Here is a 20,872-nt window from a genome sequence, read left to right as displayed (position 1 = left end):
TCATATATCCCATGAGGAACCCCTTTCTATCTTACCATCGTGGGTAAATTATTGGTAGGTACGACGTTAAAACATAATTGATTAATACTTGGATTTTGTGATATACGAACTGATACTATTACAGCGGACGATCCACACTTTATCTGCAAAGTTTAGTACAATTCCAATTCGAACTTATTTAATTATATTAAGAAAAAGATGATGCGAAATTTTTGCAACTGTACAAAGAAATCAAAACAGATCAACGGAACAACCGATACCATAGATGCTTGTACTATTTCAGGCAATATAAAAATAGCGATTTGTCTATCGGTTCATTAAAATAATGAAAAAGGAACAAAGAAATAACTGTGTTTTCATACAAAAGCACTAGTTTAACAGTACATTAATATAATCGTTTGAAGAAAGAATTTGCAGAAAGTTTACACATTATAATCGTCTATAAAAATTCATAAAACTCTCGCAAGCTGTCATTATTTAAGCTTATCGCTTTTAATGAACTCTGATTTCTATCAAAGGAACTTACATTCTTATAGAAGATCTTCTAAATCTATCCAAAGCAGCACATGTCAACGAGATTTATCGTGATGCGATAGCTCTTACAGAATCTTTCGTCACGATTTCGTATAAATATCAATAGACTTTTGTTGTAGATCGAAAGAAACGATTCGCGCGTAACGTATCATTATAGAGACCGAGATAGGTGAATTGTTAACGCACGCCCGCTCTCGGTTAATATCAACGCAGCATTTAACAAGAAACGAACATTAAATACGTCAAAATATCATAGTTCTGGCTGGCAGGGAGTTCGGATGGTTTAACTGGCTTTGATCTTTGTACGTAACGGTGCTCAAAGTCTGTTACAACGGTGAATTATACCCTCCAACTCCTGCCGTTTAACAACAAAGCGACCTGTTTCGTTTGGTATACGTTTCCCTCTCTCTCTCCGTTTCTGCGTTTCTCTGCTTCCACGTTCTCTTCGTCCATTCCTGTGAATTTCTATCGTCTCTTTACGTGCTTCCGGAAAAAAAGAAACGATGAAAAACGAGTTAATGTCTCGCGGCAGGCTCTAAAGCGTTCCCATGCTTTATATCATTTACCACGGAACGAAGAGAATGACCACGAAGCAGATAATGATGACACGATCGTTTAACGCTTTTAACAACATTAATTGCTCGCCTCTGTTGCGAATTTAGGAGCCGGAAGTTAGGAGAGCAACAAAAACTGGAAAACACAGCAGCATTTTACGTATCTAAATATTTGATATTCTGTAAAACGATACGTGAAAATGACAAATCAAATGTTATCGATAACTCTGAAAATGAAAACGCTAATATCAGAGATACTCGCTAGATGCGTTGAAATCAGTAATTCAATGATTACAGGCATAAGCCTGAAATAGTTTAATGAAATAAACGATGTTGCAAAATAGCAGAACTAAAAGCATAACAAGGGCATCGCCTAAATCCGCGAGGAACGACGGTCAAAATGATTCAACGAAATTCTAGACTCGTCCCAGACCGACATAGATCCACCCTCGCTTCTAACCGCACATAAACGGTAAGGATAACCTAGCATTTTATACACAAGATCTATGGAGGCTAAGCAATAACGTTTAGCGATAATTCTAGGGTAGCCAGACCACAAGGCCTCGGGCTTTACGGATGACTTATGCTTGCTGAAGTTATTTGAACTCGTCGATGTATCGAGTTGTGGCACCGTGAGTCCCCGACGTCTTTGTCAATGCGCTGTACAAATGTTAGCACACAAGACGTACGGCGAATCCCGCGCTGTTATGTGGCGGGTGCTTCGTAATTTCAAGGTAAAAAGCATATACGCCGACCTTATTATCAGCTCGCGTGTAAACGTTATCGGGCCGTCGCCAAAAAAAGCACTGTGTCTCCCCTTCCATTTCCGTCGCTTCGATTGATCGACTCGTCCCATAGATTGAAAAACGTGTATGTATTTCTATAGAAATTTGTATCAGAACGGAAACATTGCGAGATGTTTAATTAATCCTGAAACGAATCACTTCCCACGTATAATGAAATATTTCGAAACAACAAATACTTGATATATCGCTTCATTCGTTTGATGAATAGTTTACTTCCGGTGACCGTCACTAGTGATTCACGAGAATCGAACATCGTTCATCTATAATTTTGAATCCCTTTGAAAGCTCGATGGGATCTATAATTTACTCTACAAACTCTACTTTCTAATCGCCCTTTCCTTATTCTTTCTTCTTCCATCTACTCCATTCACTTTCACTCATGGAGCATCGTTTAATTTCGATTTTCGAGATCCTTTGACGAAAGTGTATACGGTGACAACTGATTCCACGAGCATCTGTGAATAAAAGAACTGCAAGTGCTGGACGAGTACCGCCAGCGGGTGCTCACGCAATAAAGATAATTGCAGTTTGATCCAGGTAGCGTTAGCCGGGGGACGCAAAATACATCTAACGAAGACAATCTCTCTTTCGTTTGGAGAGGTTGATCAAACCGTTGCACGTACCAACAGACAGAAACAGACGATCTGTTGGATAGAAGGAATCTGTTGATGGAAAGAAGAGTGGATCAGAGACGGTGGACGAAAATCGGAGAAAGGTTGCGAAAGAGAGATGACAAGGGGGTGGGAAAATAACGATAATAGAAATACAGGGAAAACGAAAGAAAAATTTCAAGCAGAGGAGAATTCCGAGCGAAATAAGGAGAGGAAGATAGAGAAACCAGAGAAAGCATAGGTAGGGAAAGAAAGAATCCGTTGGGATCCCAAGCCTGCTGGCGTAATTCTACTGGATGACAAGACGGGGGTTAGAGGACAGGTGCTACTGACGCCTTTGATCTCTTCCGCATTACACGCTGTAGAGTATCGCGCTCAAAAAAGGGAATTATCAAAATATCCTGGCCGGTTGCGCCCGCTCCGCTAGAAAGAACAGCGATCGATACCCGCTTAGGGTCATATCAACCGTGACGTTCTCTTTGTTCTCCTCCTGTTCGTCGTTTCGAAATCGTTTCTCGGTATTCCTTTTGCATACTCCACCTGTATGCAGCGCAATATACCTTGCGACCGTACCATGCAAGACAACGTTACAAAATTGCGGAGAAACTCCAACGATTTCGTCTTCTTTTACTCTTGGAGAAATGTTGCGAAGGATGTATAGGTAATATCAAACATCGGGATTAACAATATTATTCGATTGTGTTACTATGTTTTTTTGAAGATTTAATTTTACGCGAAACCCGAATTATTGTAGAAACTTTTATATTTTCCAAATTGTGGTAGCAGGAAAGTATAATTTCATACAATTGACACTTCCTTATAATAGAGCTGTCGTAAAATATTCGAGGACAATAGAGTGAACAGGAAAGAGTAGTGGAATTTTTTGAAGCTACTCGTGACACTTCGAGATATCAAACAATTGAACTCGTTGAAATAGTACGTAAGTAGATATACATACATATCAAGAGCAAACAATTCTACTTATAGTACTGTTTGATATGACATTTATTTTATAACGTAGGTAGCTTGCCCGTTTCTTCGTAGTATGATATTTCTACATATACGGGATTTTTATTTTAATGATAACATTTTTCCGAAATTGTATACCTAACTCGTTTCTTGCCCACATTTTACATTTCATTCCTACAAGCTATCATTTTCAGAAATAAATAATTCGAACACATGATATCAAACACAAAGTCATTTATTCTCAATCATTCGGTCAAGCTCTTATCGGGAAGGGAACATTCAAGGAAGCGAGGAACGCCGCAAGGACGCAGCGGAAGATTTACAGCTCGTCGCCAGGAAGGATAAGCGGAACTATTTATTGAATATCATTTATCATTGAGGAGATCTCGTATTTCTCAGAGTCGCACATCGAAACGGCCGAAAACACCGGCTATTAGGTGTAACGTCACGGCTATTGGTACGCGTATGTGGTAATTACGCCGGGGCCTGGAATACGCGTAACGCAAGAAACAAATTATCGATACCTCGAGCGAAGATTCGCTGCCTCCGGTACTAAGCGTCTAGCGACGATAATCGACACATGTCGTTCCCGTGGCTGGCAGACAAAAACTAGGCGGCGAGATTCCCAATGGACTCCCGAAAGCTGTTGACGACAAATCGAGGGTTAAAATACTATCGGTAAATAGCGAGTGGAATGAGCACGGGGGTGAGGCCAAGGGAGACGCGTATCAGATGGCACAGGGGGGGATTATAACCCTAATTTCGGCTATCCGCGTGACACTCTACTTTAAATGAAGTAGCCTGGTCGCTCCCATGGCCGAGCAACAATCAATCCTCGTGCATAATAGGGACTCTTGTTACCGGATCGTTAAGAAATTCCTACACAATCGCTTCCTATACAACGAAACTTGGCTGATTAAGGCGATAAGACAGATAAAAACGAGACTTTGTGAAGTAGGAAATCGACGTTGAAATATTGTCTTAATTGTTACGTGATGCAAAGATTAGATGATAGGACTATTTGGTTTTGATCTTTTTTATTTGTACGACTTGGGCGCGATTTAAAGTTAATTGATGATAATAGATAGATGATAATCCAATAAAGAAGAAGGTAATCCAAATACGATCATTGTTTATTTCACTTCAGAATTCATTTGATTTTCAACTAATGCACAACTAACAAAAAGCATTTATTTCGAAATACTTCTACAAATTCCTAAACGATCGACAATTTCAGAACATAAATAACTAAATATTAAACAAACAGTCGATTTGTCGCAGGAATTCCTTACCTATTTTCATCAAACACGTACATTTTTCTCCCATTTTACATTACACGTGTAGGTACATCGGATCAATTCTATCAATAAATCTTTCAGTTGACATTTAATTAAATGATCCGTCGTTAATTCTTCGCAAATCCGATGTATAATTTTAATACAACATTGATAAGATTAAAACAATCATCGTGAATATATTTAGATGTGCAACTCGAAATTTGATTCCTTCTTAATTTCGGAATCTGTTTAAATTTATCTGATCATTGATTCAGAAATAATAGGTGAGCATACGCGGAACATAAAGAGATGATAACGGAGGAATCGGTATCTGAGCACGCAGTCGCTATTTCTGTGGCGGCTAATTCGCGCCACTTTCGTTAATCCGTGGCAATAACGCATCGTTGATTAGATAAAATCACCGTGACCGTGATCACGGCAACAGCGGTTAAAGTTATTTCCACCTCGGCCGAAAGTCCTCCATAAATCACGTCTCGCGGACGTCCAAAATTCTTCTGCAATCTCGCAAAGCGTTTTCAGAGGAACCGCGAGCCTGTCTAGTTGCAACCCTTCCCCTCGATGGCGCATTCTTTCGAAATGGCCCCCTTACACTGGATCACGAAAATTTTACCTCTGCTAGCACGCTCACCTCTAGGCTAGAAACTATCGTAGTACAACAATTTTTCATAACGTACTTTTCAATTAGTCATAAAATAGACGTCTTAATATTAGAAGTACTTATATAAAATACATTTAACGTTTGAACGATTCAAAGAACTGGATTAGTCTCGCAAACATTGCGATCAAGTAAAACGATTAATTGTTGGAAAAAAGTAATATGGAAATACTCTCTACGTCTGGATAACGTGATTTCCTTGTTGCCAACAAAGTTACTTCCTAGAATACCAAACTTTGACTGTATATCGTGTTGTAGCGTAATCCGGCCAAAGGCGAACAACAGTTCCTCGCCTCGATCACGGTGCGGCGGTTCCTTCCGTGACCAAGCTGGACGACAGACACGCTCGATCGTGGGAGAAAAAATGGACAACGCGTCGGCGTTGCCGTGAAGTTTTTTCTTATGTACCTACTACTCACTGCATGCCATATAGCCCGGAAAGATAATTATAGTTTCTCGATCGACGTAAGAATTTCTGAGATTTCTGCCAGCTAGCCGCCTTCTACGTCGTAGAATAGTAGTAGAGTATCTTTATAAGCAACGAGTGTGGGTGAGCTGACCGCCCCTACCATGGTAAAAGGCGGTAGTGGAGGGAAAGGAGACGGAGGGGATGCTGAGGGCCAAAGTGAAGGCTTCGCCGGAGAAAGATTAGCAGACCAGCCAAGACTTTCGTGTTTCTCGGATCCACAGACCCGTAGATCATGATAATTGTGAGAACAATTCATCAGGTAAATTTCACGCTAAGCGGTCCCCGGATTCGTTGGCATGTACCGATCATCCACCGGTCGGTCCATTAATCACGATCTCCAATTGTCGGTCGGCTCACTCATCAACGCGATATGTGTGCGAGCTTTCATCTTTTTTTTTCTCGATCGAACGGATCGACCATGATACGCGTTTTTGCGCAACATTCTTCAATATCGTCATACAAATATGTATATGCGCCCCAATGTGACAGAGCGCGTGTAAATGTGAGATAAATTATATCTATTTTACGATTCTGTTACCTTTTTTACGAAAATATCACAAAATCACTTCAGATTCCCATTCTTTGGATCATTTATGCGAACATTTTTAATATCGAGGCTCCAAACTTACTTGTACGCTTGTTACACGACCACAGCATTTTGCTTGCATACATAAGGATTAAGAATTAAATCAACATAGCGGAAGAAGGGAAATCGAATTAGTTGTTGCTCGTCAAATGGTCTGCAGACATCTAATATACTCAAATTGTGATTTTTGAATTCCTGTAACCTGAGACGTTATTCTCCAGTTGACGTCTTCTTCGCGTCCGTAAATGCTCAATTTGTCGGCACTTTCTACAGGTGTTCGTGGTTGAAATCACTTACCAGCCATAAACGGGAGAACAACCGAACGGATAATACGTGTTTGCACTAATAGTAGGTCCTTCGTAAACATAGGGTAGCTTCTATACGCTAGCAATTATTATCGTACTCCGTGTAAGTATGTTCAAATACGGTGTACGGGCGTTTATCAATGAAGTTGTTTCGTCATCATCTCAAAACCACGGCTACGATAATGACTGTCGCGTTATCGTTGACAGTTAACACGGCGATACTAATCACGAAACCTGTAATCCTAGGTTTGCAGATTTTTCAAAGATTGTGCATCATCGTCGTCGATCTTTTCGATTGGCGTTTTAAGAAATTTAAGCCTTTTGTTTGGAAACAGTCGAAGACTATCGATAAAGAGGCCGATCAATGCATATTTATCGATCTTTTTATCTTTACAGACTTTTATAAACATCTATACTTACAAGATTGTGGGTTACGTGTATAATTTTTCAAGCAAGAAATATAAAATTTCGCAATTTTATGTCTAAACTAACAAATCGTAATCTTTTTTACGTTATCGGAAGATACTCGCGATAGTTCTTTCCGATATCTAGATCACTCCTTGAAATAACTATCGGTTACAATTCTTAACGATTGAAGTAGGCAAGCAAAAGAAAAATATCATTCATTTTTATCAACAAACGCGACAGTTTGATCTTATCGTTTATTAAGTAACTGTAACGTTATTCTTAAACGTCTGTTTCCATAATTACAATTTACAACAAGGAACAATGCGGGATTTGTTTAAAATAAGAGAAAGATACAATCTCACAAAATGAAAGAAAAATTTCCCATTCATTGTATTACGATCAATATCATATTCGAAAGTTAAAACAATCATCACGTAAGACGTAAAAAATTGTTGTAGAAATTCCTTGATACAACCGTTGATCTTCTACCTCGACCATTTGTAACTCTTCCGGCATTGTTACGACATTATAATAGCGCAAAAAGCCAGTCGAGACCAAAGGAAATCTTGAGACCTATTGTAAGGAGAGAAAAAGAAAGCACCGCTTGTCGAAAGAAGAGTACAACGCCGATATCCTGATTCTGGCGTGGTGCGAAACGACGCGTCGCGGTTCCTCCGGATCGTGGGAGAGGCGCGCGTGAAAATCGTGGCTGTCGGTTTGGTTCGGTCTAAATGTAACCCTAAAAGTTCGAGGCAACGGCCAAAAGAATGTATAATTACGAGGCATAAAAATAACCATCGCCCACTCAAAAGTATTCGTTGCGGCTGGCCAGTGTGTAACGATGTGCCTTTGGTTTTCGGTCGTCGCACCCACAACTTGGAGATTCCCATCGATCTCTCGACACACCACCCGTTTCTCTCTGAACCAAAAGATGTTCGGCAATTTTTCGACAGTGATTACACCAGCAGCAAGCCTCGCCTGACCCGCGCTGTAAAAATCTTGCTTTTAAGTATAAGGCAGGCGAGTGGACAATGGAGAAAAAGTCGAAGAAACTCTCTCGCCACCGTCCATTCGTCCGTCCGTTTCGAGGAATTTGAACGCGAATTGAGGGTGGAGAAGAGGGATTTTACCGTCCAAGAGCCAGCAATCTTTGAAATCGTTTTCCTGCGTGACGCTCGCGGGCGTCTGTTACACCTTTTTTATGCGATAAAAGACTATACGCAAAGAAGGTAGTGGTCCCAGGATACATTTCCCTAGCGACGGTAGCTTTCTTCGGAAAAGCACGGAAATTCAGATTCTCGTGGGAATTCGAGCCAGGGATGAAAATATTAAAAAGAAGGGAAAAACAGTGTACGATTCATTGAAATAACTATGCGTCGTTACCGTCGGCTTCAGAGCGTGTTACTAAGGCCTATTAAAAATTATTTTATGAAAATATTACGAATGTCTTATTGAACAGCACAGTTATACCTACTATACTCTATAAACTGACGAACAAAGTTTCGAAATAGAAATATTAACATTCTCAGCACTGACATATTGCGCGTTCGACAAATATTATGTTTTGAAAAATATTTACCTGATCCTCGCATCTTTACTTAAATCACCTACTTGTCTAGCAATTTATTTTTACAGGAAAGCTAACTATCGAGTTTCTGACGACTGATGAGAACCGGAAACTCGTCGATCGAAACGGAGAGTAGGAAAATCGTCCGAATCACCATCTGTCATGGCGGATTGTTAACTCGGTTATAGCGCACGCATATCAAATCGTTCGTGACGTACCTTAGCACGAAATGGGCAGCGCAGTAATGCGATTTGGATATATGGAGAGTCCTCTGGGATATTACCAGTACAGAGCTTTCTCCCCTGCGATACGACAAATGATATGCATATGTAAATACGGTGACCGAGCATTACGAATCGGCCTAACGCCGGGAAATCTGATTTGCAAACCTTCCTACGAATATTCGAACGTGTACGCCGTTACTACTTGTGATTACTTTACATTTTCTAAAATCTTTTTCAATCTCGCGCAGTAACATTTTCTCCTTAATGATACAAGCTGAAACCAGTAAACGTTTAATTATAATATTCGACTGCAATTCTATCTTTTTTTTTCTAAAAGTATACTCATAATTAATAACACGATCAAAATATGTTTCTCTGTGTTTGTATTTCTTAATTCAAAAGGTACTTACGTTAGTCTAAGTAGTCCGTACCAGACGCGTTTCGTCGAGAAACGTCTGAAACGGAAAACTGCCGAGAAGAGAAAAACACGGTTTTCTCTGAATTGATCCAGTGACCTCGAAACAACACAGCCAGAGAGAAAGGTCCAAGGGAGTTTGGTTTTATCTCACGGTCTTTCACTGTATCAGCGGCGCTCGGATGATCCCGTTAACAGGATCAAGACTCGTGGCATAGACGAAGGGTTCTTGTTATTCGCAATCGCCTTCTCTGGTCCTTAGGGACGCGAAATCCCCTCTGGATGCTCGGAGAATTACCAGGAACGCTAAGATATATTCATTTGCAGAATACACAACGAACGAAATTACTCACTGCCATCTTTCTTATTAACTTTTTCTTAATGAAATTAAATTGAAATTAAATGAAATAACCATCGACTTATTGAGCGTCGATCGAGACTTGCACTTTCTCGAGTCGCGTTTTCTTCAACATCGTGTCCATACTTTTCAAATACGTTTTTGATGCAAAAATTGTTCTTCGTTTGACTGTAATTCTATTATTCGACGAACATGCTATGTAAAAGTGTACGAATTTAGATCTTGGTCGTTTCATACGCTAGTTAATATCTATAAACGGTAATCGAGAATTTTAAACATGACTGCATTACGATACTCAGAGCAAACGTTATAATTAGTGAAGCGAAGCAAACGTCTTAGATACGACTCGTAATAATACGAGTACATATCTACCTGTAAGACATAGCGCAGACTTTCGACCCTCGTCCCAAAGTGCCAACCCTTAGCCCTTGCCATCGTACTAATGATTTGCAAACATCTACCCTCCATTCGTTTCGCTCATTACAAAGTTTTTTCCCGGCGTGTTGCGCATGAACAAGATGAAAGTGTTCCAGGAGTTTGGAAAGAATAAGAAAATGAAATTGAACAATCTCGCTTAGTCTTTTGGTTTTGATCGTTACAATAGACCGTAAAATTGATCGCCATAATTCATATTTAACTCCTTGCAATCATTATTGCTACAATTTATTTCCCAAGTCTAACGTTTCAAATATCTTTCAATAAAAATCCAAATTTGGAGAGTAGAAGTTCTCGAGAATAAAATTTCATTTCCTTATAAGCAATTAATTATGTGTTTCGTTTAATAAAACGAATACAGCAAAATAATAATTGCAAATGTCGTAACACTGTTAGAATTATTTGTACCTACGTCAAGAAATACTCGGAAATTATTGCAGAGATTTCTTTTTTATCAAGAGACGTCAATTAAATTTCTATTTTACGCATCGCACGAGTACCTGTTAATATCTAAATTAAACAATCGATTGAGCTTACGTTTCACAAGAGGCAATAATTAAAAGATTAAAGATATCGATTGAAATTCGATCAATTGACGTGTATTATCAATTGAAATTTCTATGTGATATCCATTAAAGAAGTGGTAACTTAACAATACCGAGTTTATATCCGTTATCAGATTAATTGTTTCCTCTTTCTAATAAAAAGAACATATAAAAAAGCAGGAAACCGATAGTTGACGATATCGATACTATCTTGTCTTTATAATCAAAGCTACTGGGATTTCACGTATCTCGAACATCATTCTCTCTGGTTGCGCTTATTTTCGTTCCTGATAAAAATCTAATATTTTGTTTATCCTTATCAACGTGATGTATGCCCTCGGAACGTATATAAAATGATCGATAGAGCTTCTGTCAGTCAGTACTGTGAATCTTCTTAGCAATATGTTCACTCTGAGCGCTTCATTTGTGCTGTGTCTTGCAGTCGCCGCATTTGGTAAGTAATAACAACCGAAAAAAAAATCTTTCAATGTCTTCGAATATGTCCAACATTGAATTTCTTTACATACTCTATATTGTATACTAACTATATTTATATCTTAAATATAGCCTTCGCGCCTTAAGCAAGTTAAAGTAATTAGTTCATTCAATTGTTACCAAATGTTTTAAGAATGGAAATAAAAATCGGTAGAAAGTGAATAAAAGTTTGTGGAATTGAATGAAATTGTCCTAGGAAGTTTAAAGGATCGTTTTCTACTTTACTCGCTCAATGCAACTCTTTATTTCGATAATTTTCATTTTCTCAACTCGTTTAACCGAGTGCGCGATACAAAAACTATTATAGTAACTAAACAAAAGTAAGACTTTATGCATGAAGCTGTATGAAACCACGAATGCAGTAATCTTACTACGATTTTGTCTTGGTTAGGCTTCCCTGAAAGCCAAATTGTCGGTGGCAAAGACGCACCAGTTGGCAAGTTTCCTCACCAAGTGTCTCTGAGACAGAGCGGAAACCACTTCTGTGGTGGCTCCATCATCGACTCACGTCACATTCTCACCGCAGCTCACTGTGTCCAAGGGTATGTACTATAAAATTTAGCGCACGAAGAATAGTAAAATTAAGAAGCTGTCAAACAAAGCAGATACACAGAAATCATACAAAAGTATCATCGCTTGCTGTCATATATTTATTAATATCTTACTAAGCTTCAAGTTTACCACTGATTGCTGAAAATTTTGAATCAATGGAACATGTTTGTCGTATAGACTGAACGACTTGAAAAGTATTACCGTCCACGCTGGAACGAATCAACTGAACACAAACGGACAGTCTTACGGAGTGGAAAAGGCCGTTGCGCATAAGGGTTTCAGCTCGTTGACCCTTGTTAACGATATAGCTTTGATTCGCGTGAACCAAAATATCGCGTTCAACAACTTGGTGAAACCAATCAAATTGGCAACCGGTAGCAACACTTATGAAGGATCAAACTGCATTTTGTCCGGCTGGGGAACTACCAAAGTAAGTTCGAAACATAGCTGTTTCAACGATTACTTGAAATTATAATAATTAAAGAATGTCTTGTTAAGAAATTCGAAACTTCGGAATTTAGAATTCTCGTATACGAAAGTATTCAGAGCTTAGTTATAAAAATCATATTAAGTTTATTTTTCTATCGAAATGATACATTTAACATGTATTTCGTTTACAGCTCGGAGGAAACTCACCAAACAACTTGCAATACATCAACTTGTTCGTCGAGAGCCAATCAAAATGCAAGCAAGCCCACTGGAGAGTTCAAAGTTCCCACATCTGCACATACACCAAAGTTGGAGAAGGTGCATGCCACGTGAGTATATCTAACACACTTTGTATTTAAACGATGCATGCTTTTTCATCCAAATACAAATTTAAAAATTGAGATCGGTAATGCTAGAATTTCTAAGACTTCTTTCGTTCGATGAAATATCAACCTTATGAACATTTAATTGACGACTAATCTTTTCTTTTCGAATTTCAGGGTGACTCCGGCGGTCCACTCATCCACAATGATGTACAAATCGGTGTCGTTTCCTTTGGACAACCTTGTGCCGTCGGCAAACCTGATGTATACACGAGAGTGTCATCCTTCATACCCTGGATTAATTCTCAGAAATCTTATCTTATGAACGAAACTGAAGAACAACCGGAAGACGCTATCTACTATGTTTAAATTTACCCGTTTCCAATATTTCCGAAATAAATCCTCGATTTTTATATTATGATGATAGAGTAATCAGTTTTGAAAAGTATATGAACTTGAATGTAATCGTCACTTTTATATACATCAAAAGTTTAAAAAAATGAAAATCATCATTTTCCAATAAAGCATGTACGTGTTAACTATATGTTCTTCATCTTTATATATATACCTCTAGCTTTTTGGAACAGCTGACCGATCAGACGAGCTATTTAAATGATTTACGAGATTTTTATTCAAACGGAATATTTTATTTCTCATTATACGAGACTTCATGCCTCTTTATATCTCAGTTCGTCGATAGTTACACGTACGAACTAGAAAAATCTCAGAGTATTCCCTACGCCCTCTGTGGTTTTCTGCAGAAAATATAGGAATTCCATATATTCAACTCAATCGTCAAAAGCGATAAAAATGGACCTGGCGTCTTATAAGGTATCGCATCACATGTTCTGTAGTACCGACCATTCAGAGGTTTTATTACGCCCTCTACAATTTATAACGTCGCACGAGTATGGTTAAACCATTCGAACGTGCTCCATTTATTTAAACAAAACTTTAATTAGTATACGTTTAAAGAAGCTTCTGGTGAATTAACTTATTTAAACGCGAATTACTATTATATGAACGAGAAATCGTAAATAGTAAGAACATTTATAGTACGCTCTTATCATATGAACCTCAGTTACACGAGCTTGTCCCGTGACAGATTCTAATAAACGGAATTCTACCGTATGTTCAATTCAAGCACGAATCATGCACAACAATTGAAAGCAAAATATAAGCTATTGTGGTTATTCATAAAGGATTATAATTATAGACGTATTATATTATAGACGTAACATGAAATACTTTCCGTGTTTCACGTTTTAAAGGTTATAGTATATAACTATAAAATCGTAAATTATTATTGTAAAGAATTCTACAGTAGGTGTCTATACAAATTGAATTAACGATTGATTGAAGCAACAATTTTGAACAAAAAGTACTATGCTCGTAAGTTTTCAAGATTCTGACCACATAAATAACTTTATCTTATACACTGTATATAATCTATAATCTTATCTCTAACTAATAATGATATGAAGATTATATCATTTTTACTCTGATTACTACGAATATTCAAAATCACTCCACCGCTCTTTTTCTTTCTTAATCTCACTACACTTAAGCATAATAGATATAATGTTCCTCTTTCGTTAAATAAAACAACGTAAATAACTAAATTAATACTTCAACTAAAATAATACTTTGCCATAATTATATATTAGAAAGTAAAACAGAATTGTGTGTATGCAAAAACATAATAGGTTCATATATTTAATAAATAATTCTTCGACAACGATATATGTTTACAATTAGGTTAGGAAAACTAATGTGATGTGTTAATTCGGGAATTGTATTTTTCTCTCTTTTCTCTTTATCAATAATAAATTGTTTAGCATTGCACATACAAAGCATTGTATAACAAAACATTCTTCGCGATTGATTCTCAGGATTTCCTATTTTATATTTTAGTTTTATAAATTAATATTGCGAAATAGGAAAAATATACTACTCACGCATTGTTCGAATTTATACTGAATGGATATTTTGGTACTCCTGGTTACCAATTTGATTCCCTTTTCAACACCTTTTATTTCCCTTTAAGGTATTCATTTATGAAAATACTGCTAAACATTTATTTATTTCATGTTAATGAATATTTTTAATTTATAAATATTATTCATTACTTAAAATTGTTATAAATTAATGGAATGAAAAATGTGGAAAATGAAGATTTTTTTATTATACAATTTCAAAATTTTGCAGGGGATTATTATACATTATTGGAATGATAAATATTCTGATAAAATATTTTCATAATACAGTTCCAAAATTTTTCATGGAATCAAAATATAAAAGATAAATAATAATTAAATAAATGATGCATTTGTAGTAGTAATTGTTCATTATCAGAATTATTTCTTTTTTTGCAATTTTATCGTCTACGGTGTATTCAATTTATTAATGGTATATAAAAATTAAGAAATTTATGCGAGTAGAATCATTGGATGTATTAAAAGAATGGAATAAAGATACTTTCAAATACTCTCTCATTTTATAGATGAATCAAGATTTCATAAAACATGGTAAGACCTAAGCAATTATTATTATTTGTTATATAATTCGTAATTATAGCGTAATACATCACAATAATTATGAATTATATATCAAATAATATGAATTAATTAATTGCGATTGCGATTATGTTCTTATATACTAATTAAAAATCTATTAAATTATTAGTAAGACTATCATTGATTCCTAAATTTGCTGATTGTTCTTTTTTTTTTTGGTTAATAGTCTGTAATAAATCAGTGCCTATTGAAATATTACAGAAATATGGAATTCTCTACTTCGTTTGCGATTACAAGATGTAAATATATTTTATCGAGACAATTAAGAGATAGGAAGTAACAAAATTACGTTCGAAAATTTAAATAATTTAAATAAATATCTTTTAATACTCTCTTTTTTAATTTAATATAAATTATTGTAAAGAATAATATTGTACACTACTTAGCTAGAATCTTCGCCACGTACGAAAACGAATGAGGAGAAATATACATTATATCTATTAGTTATGGTCATGTCTTGTTTAATCATTTTCAATTTCGATTACTTTTCTACTTCATACTATTTTGTGAATGGTTCTATTTTTGGTTTAAAGTTGCCGCATCTTGGGAAATTTTCTGGTGGTTTTGGCATATCAGATACCTCTCCAACTTGTAAAGTGACTTCCATACCAGCAAGATGATGAAAAATTTGATGACAATGGAGCAGCCAATATCCTTAAGAATGAAATAAAATAAAATCGTTTAGTTATTATGCATATAAAATTTGTAAAATCTCGATTTGTCAATATTCACGATTACCTGGATTATTTGCGCGGAATCTAATTATGGCATATCCGTTGTTTGGTATAGGAATGTCATCTTTTCCTTGTGGAGAAACGAAATTCCTTTCTATTTGATTTTTCTTTTCAAGTTCTTTGAAATATTCCAGTGTCATCTTATTCGTAGTATTCGAATTTGTAGTGGCACCCAAAGGTTGACCTAAGCCCATAACATAAAATACGTATCCATGCAAATGGAAGGGATGCCGTACAGATACCGTGTCAACTGTAAATTACAAGATAATACACGTATATATTGATCACTTTATCAAATAAACATCTTGTAAAGTAATTTGTTAATTCCATCTTTAGATAACATTTAACATACACTCGTCTATCAGAATTATCTCCACGGTGGAGTTCAACGGAATTTTAATCAAGTGAATACACGTGCACAGAGCTCCTGGACTGCAGTGGGGTGGTAAATTTTCGGCGTTACAAAATGCATCTGCAGGTATGTCTTCCAACTGAGTGAGTGGCGGGGAGGATGGACCAGTTGAACTTATGTTGTTTATCATCGTGGCTACTATCCATTTTGGTGATGGAACTATTAAGATTAAAAAAAAAAAAAGAAAAGGACTAATCATATGTTCTTTCAAGAAACAAATAATCGGATATCCATATCTTACCCAGAAAGTTCTTATATGTGTTAGGTACGAACACCTCTTCCGGTTTATAACTCTGCATGGATATAGGTAGATACAATTTTACATCTGGTTCTTTTTTCAAAATATCTGGATCGACTGGCAAAGCGTTGTTTAATCCATTGCCACAAATATAGTTAAGCGTAAAATTGCAATCGGAACTTGCGATATCCAATACCTATGATTGTAGTAAATAAAATTATATATTTCGTTAACTAGATTATTACTATATCTTACCACTAGTAAAGTCACTATTAAAATAAATATATCTTTAGCGATTCGGTAATTGAACATTTTTACGATTCAGTTAATCAGCAACTCCATATAAAATATGAAAGGACAACTTACTAGGCCATTAGGAATAGGATTATCGAAAGTAGGTTCTTTTGTCTTTGGTATAATAGATGCTCCTTCGTATTGTAATAAAGCTAATTGTTGGACACGGTTATAGACGCAATCATCCAATCCACGCAGTTGTATCCAATAGGCACCAGGTGTTTGATTAGTATTAATGACAAAGTCGTATCGTTCTCCTGTGAAATTTGTTCGAAAGGGAAATTAAATGAATAGAATGACAATCTTATTGATAATACTATTTTGTATTTTTATTGATATCGTACCAGCTAGAGAAACTATAGAATCAACAACGACAGGTTGCATAGGTTGACCATCGGAAGCAATAACGGTAAGACTATGGCCTTCGATAGTCAATTGTGCAGGGCAAACGGTACAGAAGGAGTTAATTAAACGAAAACGATAACGTTGATTAGCACCTACGGTGATTACTTCAAAGGGAATGTTTGACGTAGCGTTACTGGGATCCTGGAACGGACAAAATTAAGAAACTAAGTTAATACATAGCGTCTTTAAAATGTAAATACTTTGAAATCTATTGAGATATGTATAATTTTATGTGCTAGACTAGATTAGCTGCGTAGTAGTGATATTTGTATGTGAATATCAATGTGTGGAAATGTGTGTGTGCGCGACGTCTCGAAAACAAAGGAATGTAAATTGTTCGGTTAACAGTCTGGTGAGGTGAGAGGAAGGTGAGACGCGTGCAAGTGTGTATCGATGAATATCTTTGAAATCGTTTATCAAATAAATATATAACTATTCTAATATAAATTCTAAGTATAAATTTAGTGCTCTTATACCATTATTTCGGCTATTAAGATCCAAAATTCTCAACAAAATCATACATGATAAAGAGGTATATACTACTATACCGTATTACGTAATCAAATTTTAGAAATATTTGAATATAAAAATACGACGATTTTATTTTAATTATTGGCTGAAATTTTCTATGATAAAATATTTTAAGTAAAAAAATCAAACTCACAATGTATCTTCCTTTTCCGTTAATTAAGAACGCATCGGCATTCTGATGAACTACGCCGGCTCTACGACCTGGAAATCGGCTCGTAGCCTCTTCTTTAAACCAATCGTTAATAACGATTACGTGATTTGCTAGGTCAAAATCATACAAATTTTGATAGGGTTCATCTTGCGAAGGTGATCGTACGATGAAACTTCCGAATATACCATCCAATTTTTGCGTTGCTGTGTGAGCATGCCACAAATGAGTTCCCCAATTATTAGCAAAAAATTGATATCTAGCAAAAGTATAACGTTCTAGTAAAAATTCTTTATTTCAAGTTATTTGATACTCTTGTTTGATGAATGTTTTATAGAATGTTCTATGTGATTTTATATCCTCTATTTATTGTCAGTTAAAAGCTTAATTTCTGGTAATACAGATCTTCCTGCCTCGATTATTATTACGATTATCATTATCATAATTACCCTAGAATAATCAAATGAAATTTTATCTCATAAGACTGTTTTAGGATGAAAATTCGTACTTTTGAAAGAGGTTCGATTATAATTGAATTTCTGTATTATTTTTCTACGAAGAAGATAAAGTAACTCGAGGAATGTACAATTGAAGGCCACAGGTGATAACATGATATCTGACATTTCCTGCTTTTTATAGAAGAGCAATTTTAAAATTCAATACATTGCTAATTCTTGCCTTTGTCGCCTTTTTATATGTTCTTTTTGTTTGTACTTTAAAAATATTAACAATATTTAATATGCAGAATAATATTAATTAAATTAAATTAACATGAAAACTAATATTACTCGTTTTTCACAAAGCATAGTGGATTTTTCATGTATTTTCAAAAGAATTATATCTTCGAATTTATCAGGCTATTCCCTTTTTCATTTATTTCACGTTAAAATATTAAACACACTTCGAATTATTATGTTTTCTTCGTGTGCTCTTTAAACCTTTACTTTATATGCCTTCGGTATATTTTTCTAGTGACATTACCAACTAATCGACGCGATAAATATTTATAGTTTGAAAATTTTTTAATGTCACCGCTATGACGACATCCGTCTGCAAATTATTAAGTATTAGCAATATATCGAAATGGTCGATCATGAAAGCTACGATGTAATGTATTACGATTAAATTTTCACAATTTTAACATAATTTTTAAATTTTATTTTACCTAAATGTGTCATGAATCATGATCGGACACTGTGTCAAATGTGGAACCCCATCGTAATGCGGAGAATCCTGTTGGAAGATACCATGCCAATGAACCGTAACTGAATCTGACTTTAACAGATTTTGAACATCAACTACGACGTAATCTCCTTTGCAAACTTGTATGGTTGGTCCTGGTATCATTCTATTTACAGTCAAAGCCATCCGCTGCGTTCCATCCCCAGGAACGCATTGACAGTTAGGGCATAAAGTGTTTGTAGCGTTGGGCATACACAAATTGCACGCCCTGAAAATGAAGAATTATTCCTTAAATTGTATTCTTTATTTCACAATTGATCGTTTCTAATTTACTTGTATCTTATTCCTCAATTTACTTTAGCTATTCCTTAAAATTTCTATCTGAAATGAAATTTATCATACGTAATAAAATATATACAATCTTTGATACTTTGATACGGAGATTAAACCTTCTATCACGGAACTTTTTAAATCGCAAAATACTAACAGTAATAATATTGGAATAATTAAAGAATAAATGATCACAAATTTAATTATAAATACTACATAAGTAAATACCTAGTATTGATACTTCAAATTACGATGATAAGTTGTGAAAAAAATTTCAATAATTTCTAGACTTTTAAAAATCAAACATTTTTTACTTTTTAATTTGAAAGAAGTTTAAAGAGTTTTCAATGTTAATATTGCGCTGTTATACTCACTGGCCATTAACAGGATAACGTTCAATTACGAATTTATAGTAACACGTCTTTGATTCTCCTGATCTACATGTTCGTGCACACTCGACAGCAGTTGACAAGGAATAATCCCCAAGAAGTTCGTCAGTTAAACAGTTATTTTTATTAACAAATCCCATTCCACTGACGCCGGGCGCGTAACCCGCAATGATAGATTGTGAGACTGCATTCTGAACTAGGACTGAAAAGTTGGATCACGCCTTCTTCAAATTATGTAGTACATAATTACATGAAAAATATAATTAAGCTCCACTACGAGAGAATATATTATAAACACTATTCCATTTTTGTGAGAGTTTTTGAACTATAATATTGTTAAAAAAACTAACACACTACACGTATGGAGTTGAAAGAATTCAATATTCAATAACACTAACGATAATGTATTTTTTTAGTTTCAGAAATAAATGATATGATGAAACAGTTCTAATATCTACCGGATGTATTATTGCTGCTTGCGTTTTATTGAACGATAATGAATTATTTCAAACGAAAAGAGATTCCTACCGGTAAGAATAAGAACAAAGAGTAAAGAGGTTCCCCGCAAAAGATTCATTATGAGATCGCAATTCTTACGCACTGAACTATAAAATTATGAGTTTATATAATATCAATATTTAAACCTTTCTCTCATCGAAATTTGGATTAATTGTTTGATAAGATTAATACCTTTTCGTATAACACATACGTACTATTTCTTTGAATACATGATATCAGTCTTTTTTTGTGTGTGATTTGAAAACACGTAATTACAATTAGGAAAAATACATATCACTCTACCGATCTACGATATAGCTAATATTTTAATTATTACGCTTTCGAAATAGATTATCAGGTGGGATTATAACATGATTGTGGACTTCTTGTGATCGAGGAATTTAGTTTTACGTGAATATACATATCTACCCATTAAGGGAAGACCATATTTTACGTCTTTAAAGAAGAAGATTATATTTCACTAAATATTTAAAAAATAGAGGAAGACAAAAAAGTGAAATTAATTCGTTTGACAAACTTAAGGAATAAAATTTTTACACCCTTAGATAATCCACTATTACGTACAATACAATACAA

The 20,872-nt window shown here is 35.5% G+C and overlaps 2 protein-coding genes across 2 annotated transcripts; one reads left to right on the top strand and one right to left on the bottom strand.

Moving 5' to 3' along the window:
• The first annotated feature begins 11,088 nt into the window (after positions 1 to 11,088).
• LOC139988763 (chymotrypsin-1) lies at positions 11,089 to 13,062 on the top strand. The gene is made up of 5 exons (XM_072006483.1): positions 11,089 to 11,193; positions 11,626 to 11,776; positions 11,964 to 12,216; positions 12,407 to 12,544; positions 12,716 to 13,062. Exons 1-5 carry the CDS (start codon positions 11,142 to 11,144, stop codon positions 12,905 to 12,907), a joined length of 786 nt encoding a protein of 261 aa, XP_071862584.1. The 5' UTR covers positions 11,089 to 11,141; the 3' UTR covers positions 12,908 to 13,062.
• Positions 13,063 to 15,494: 2,432 nt separating this feature from the next.
• Positions 15,495 to 20,458, bottom strand: LOC139988762 (uncharacterized). The gene is made up of 10 exons (XM_072006482.1): positions 20,306 to 20,458; positions 19,763 to 19,979; positions 19,042 to 19,326; positions 17,862 to 18,135; positions 17,137 to 17,338; positions 16,865 to 17,049; positions 16,502 to 16,694; positions 16,201 to 16,419; positions 15,853 to 16,098; positions 15,495 to 15,768 (listed from the first exon to the last, which is right to left on the bottom strand). The coding sequence occupies exons 1-10, from the start codon at positions 20,352 to 20,354 to the stop codon at positions 15,614 to 15,616; spliced, it is 2,025 nt and encodes a 674-aa protein (XP_071862583.1). The 5' UTR covers positions 20,355 to 20,458; the 3' UTR covers positions 15,495 to 15,613.
• Between the last annotated feature and the right edge of the window lie 414 nt (positions 20,459 to 20,872).

The sequence above is a fragment of the Bombus fervidus genome, chromosome 7 (genome assembly GCF_041682495.2).
Source record: "Bombus fervidus isolate BK054 chromosome 7, iyBomFerv1, whole genome shotgun sequence".
NCBI lineage: Eukaryota > Metazoa > Arthropoda > Insecta > Hymenoptera > Apidae > Bombus > Bombus fervidus.
This window is presented reverse-complemented; position numbering and strand designations above follow the sequence as displayed.

Bases quoted from the DNA above. Each gene is read 5' to 3' on its own strand.
- LOC139988763 (XM_072006483.1), top strand. From the start codon at position 11,142: ATGTTCACTCTGAGCGCTTCATTTGTGCTGTGTCTTGCAGTCGCCGCA. The intron at 11,777-11,963 runs GTATGTACTATA...TTTGTCGTATAG, and splicing joins GCAGCTCACTGTGTCCAAGG to ACTGAACGACTTGAAAAGTA. The intron at 12,545-12,715 runs GTGAGTATATCT...TTCGAATTTCAG, and splicing joins TTGGAGAAGGTGCATGCCAC to GGTGACTCCGGCGGTCCACT.
- LOC139988762 (XM_072006482.1), bottom strand. From the start codon at position 20,354: ATGAATCTTTTGCGGGGAACCTCTTTACTCTTTGTTCTTATTCTTACC. The intron at 17,339-17,861 runs GTGAGTTTGATT...TGTCCGTTCCAG, and splicing joins ACGGAAAAGGAAGATACATT to GATCCCAGTAACGCTACGTC. The intron at 17,050-17,136 runs GTACGATATCAA...CAAATTTCACAG, and splicing joins TTCTATAGTTTCTCTAGCTG to GAGAACGATACGACTTTGTC.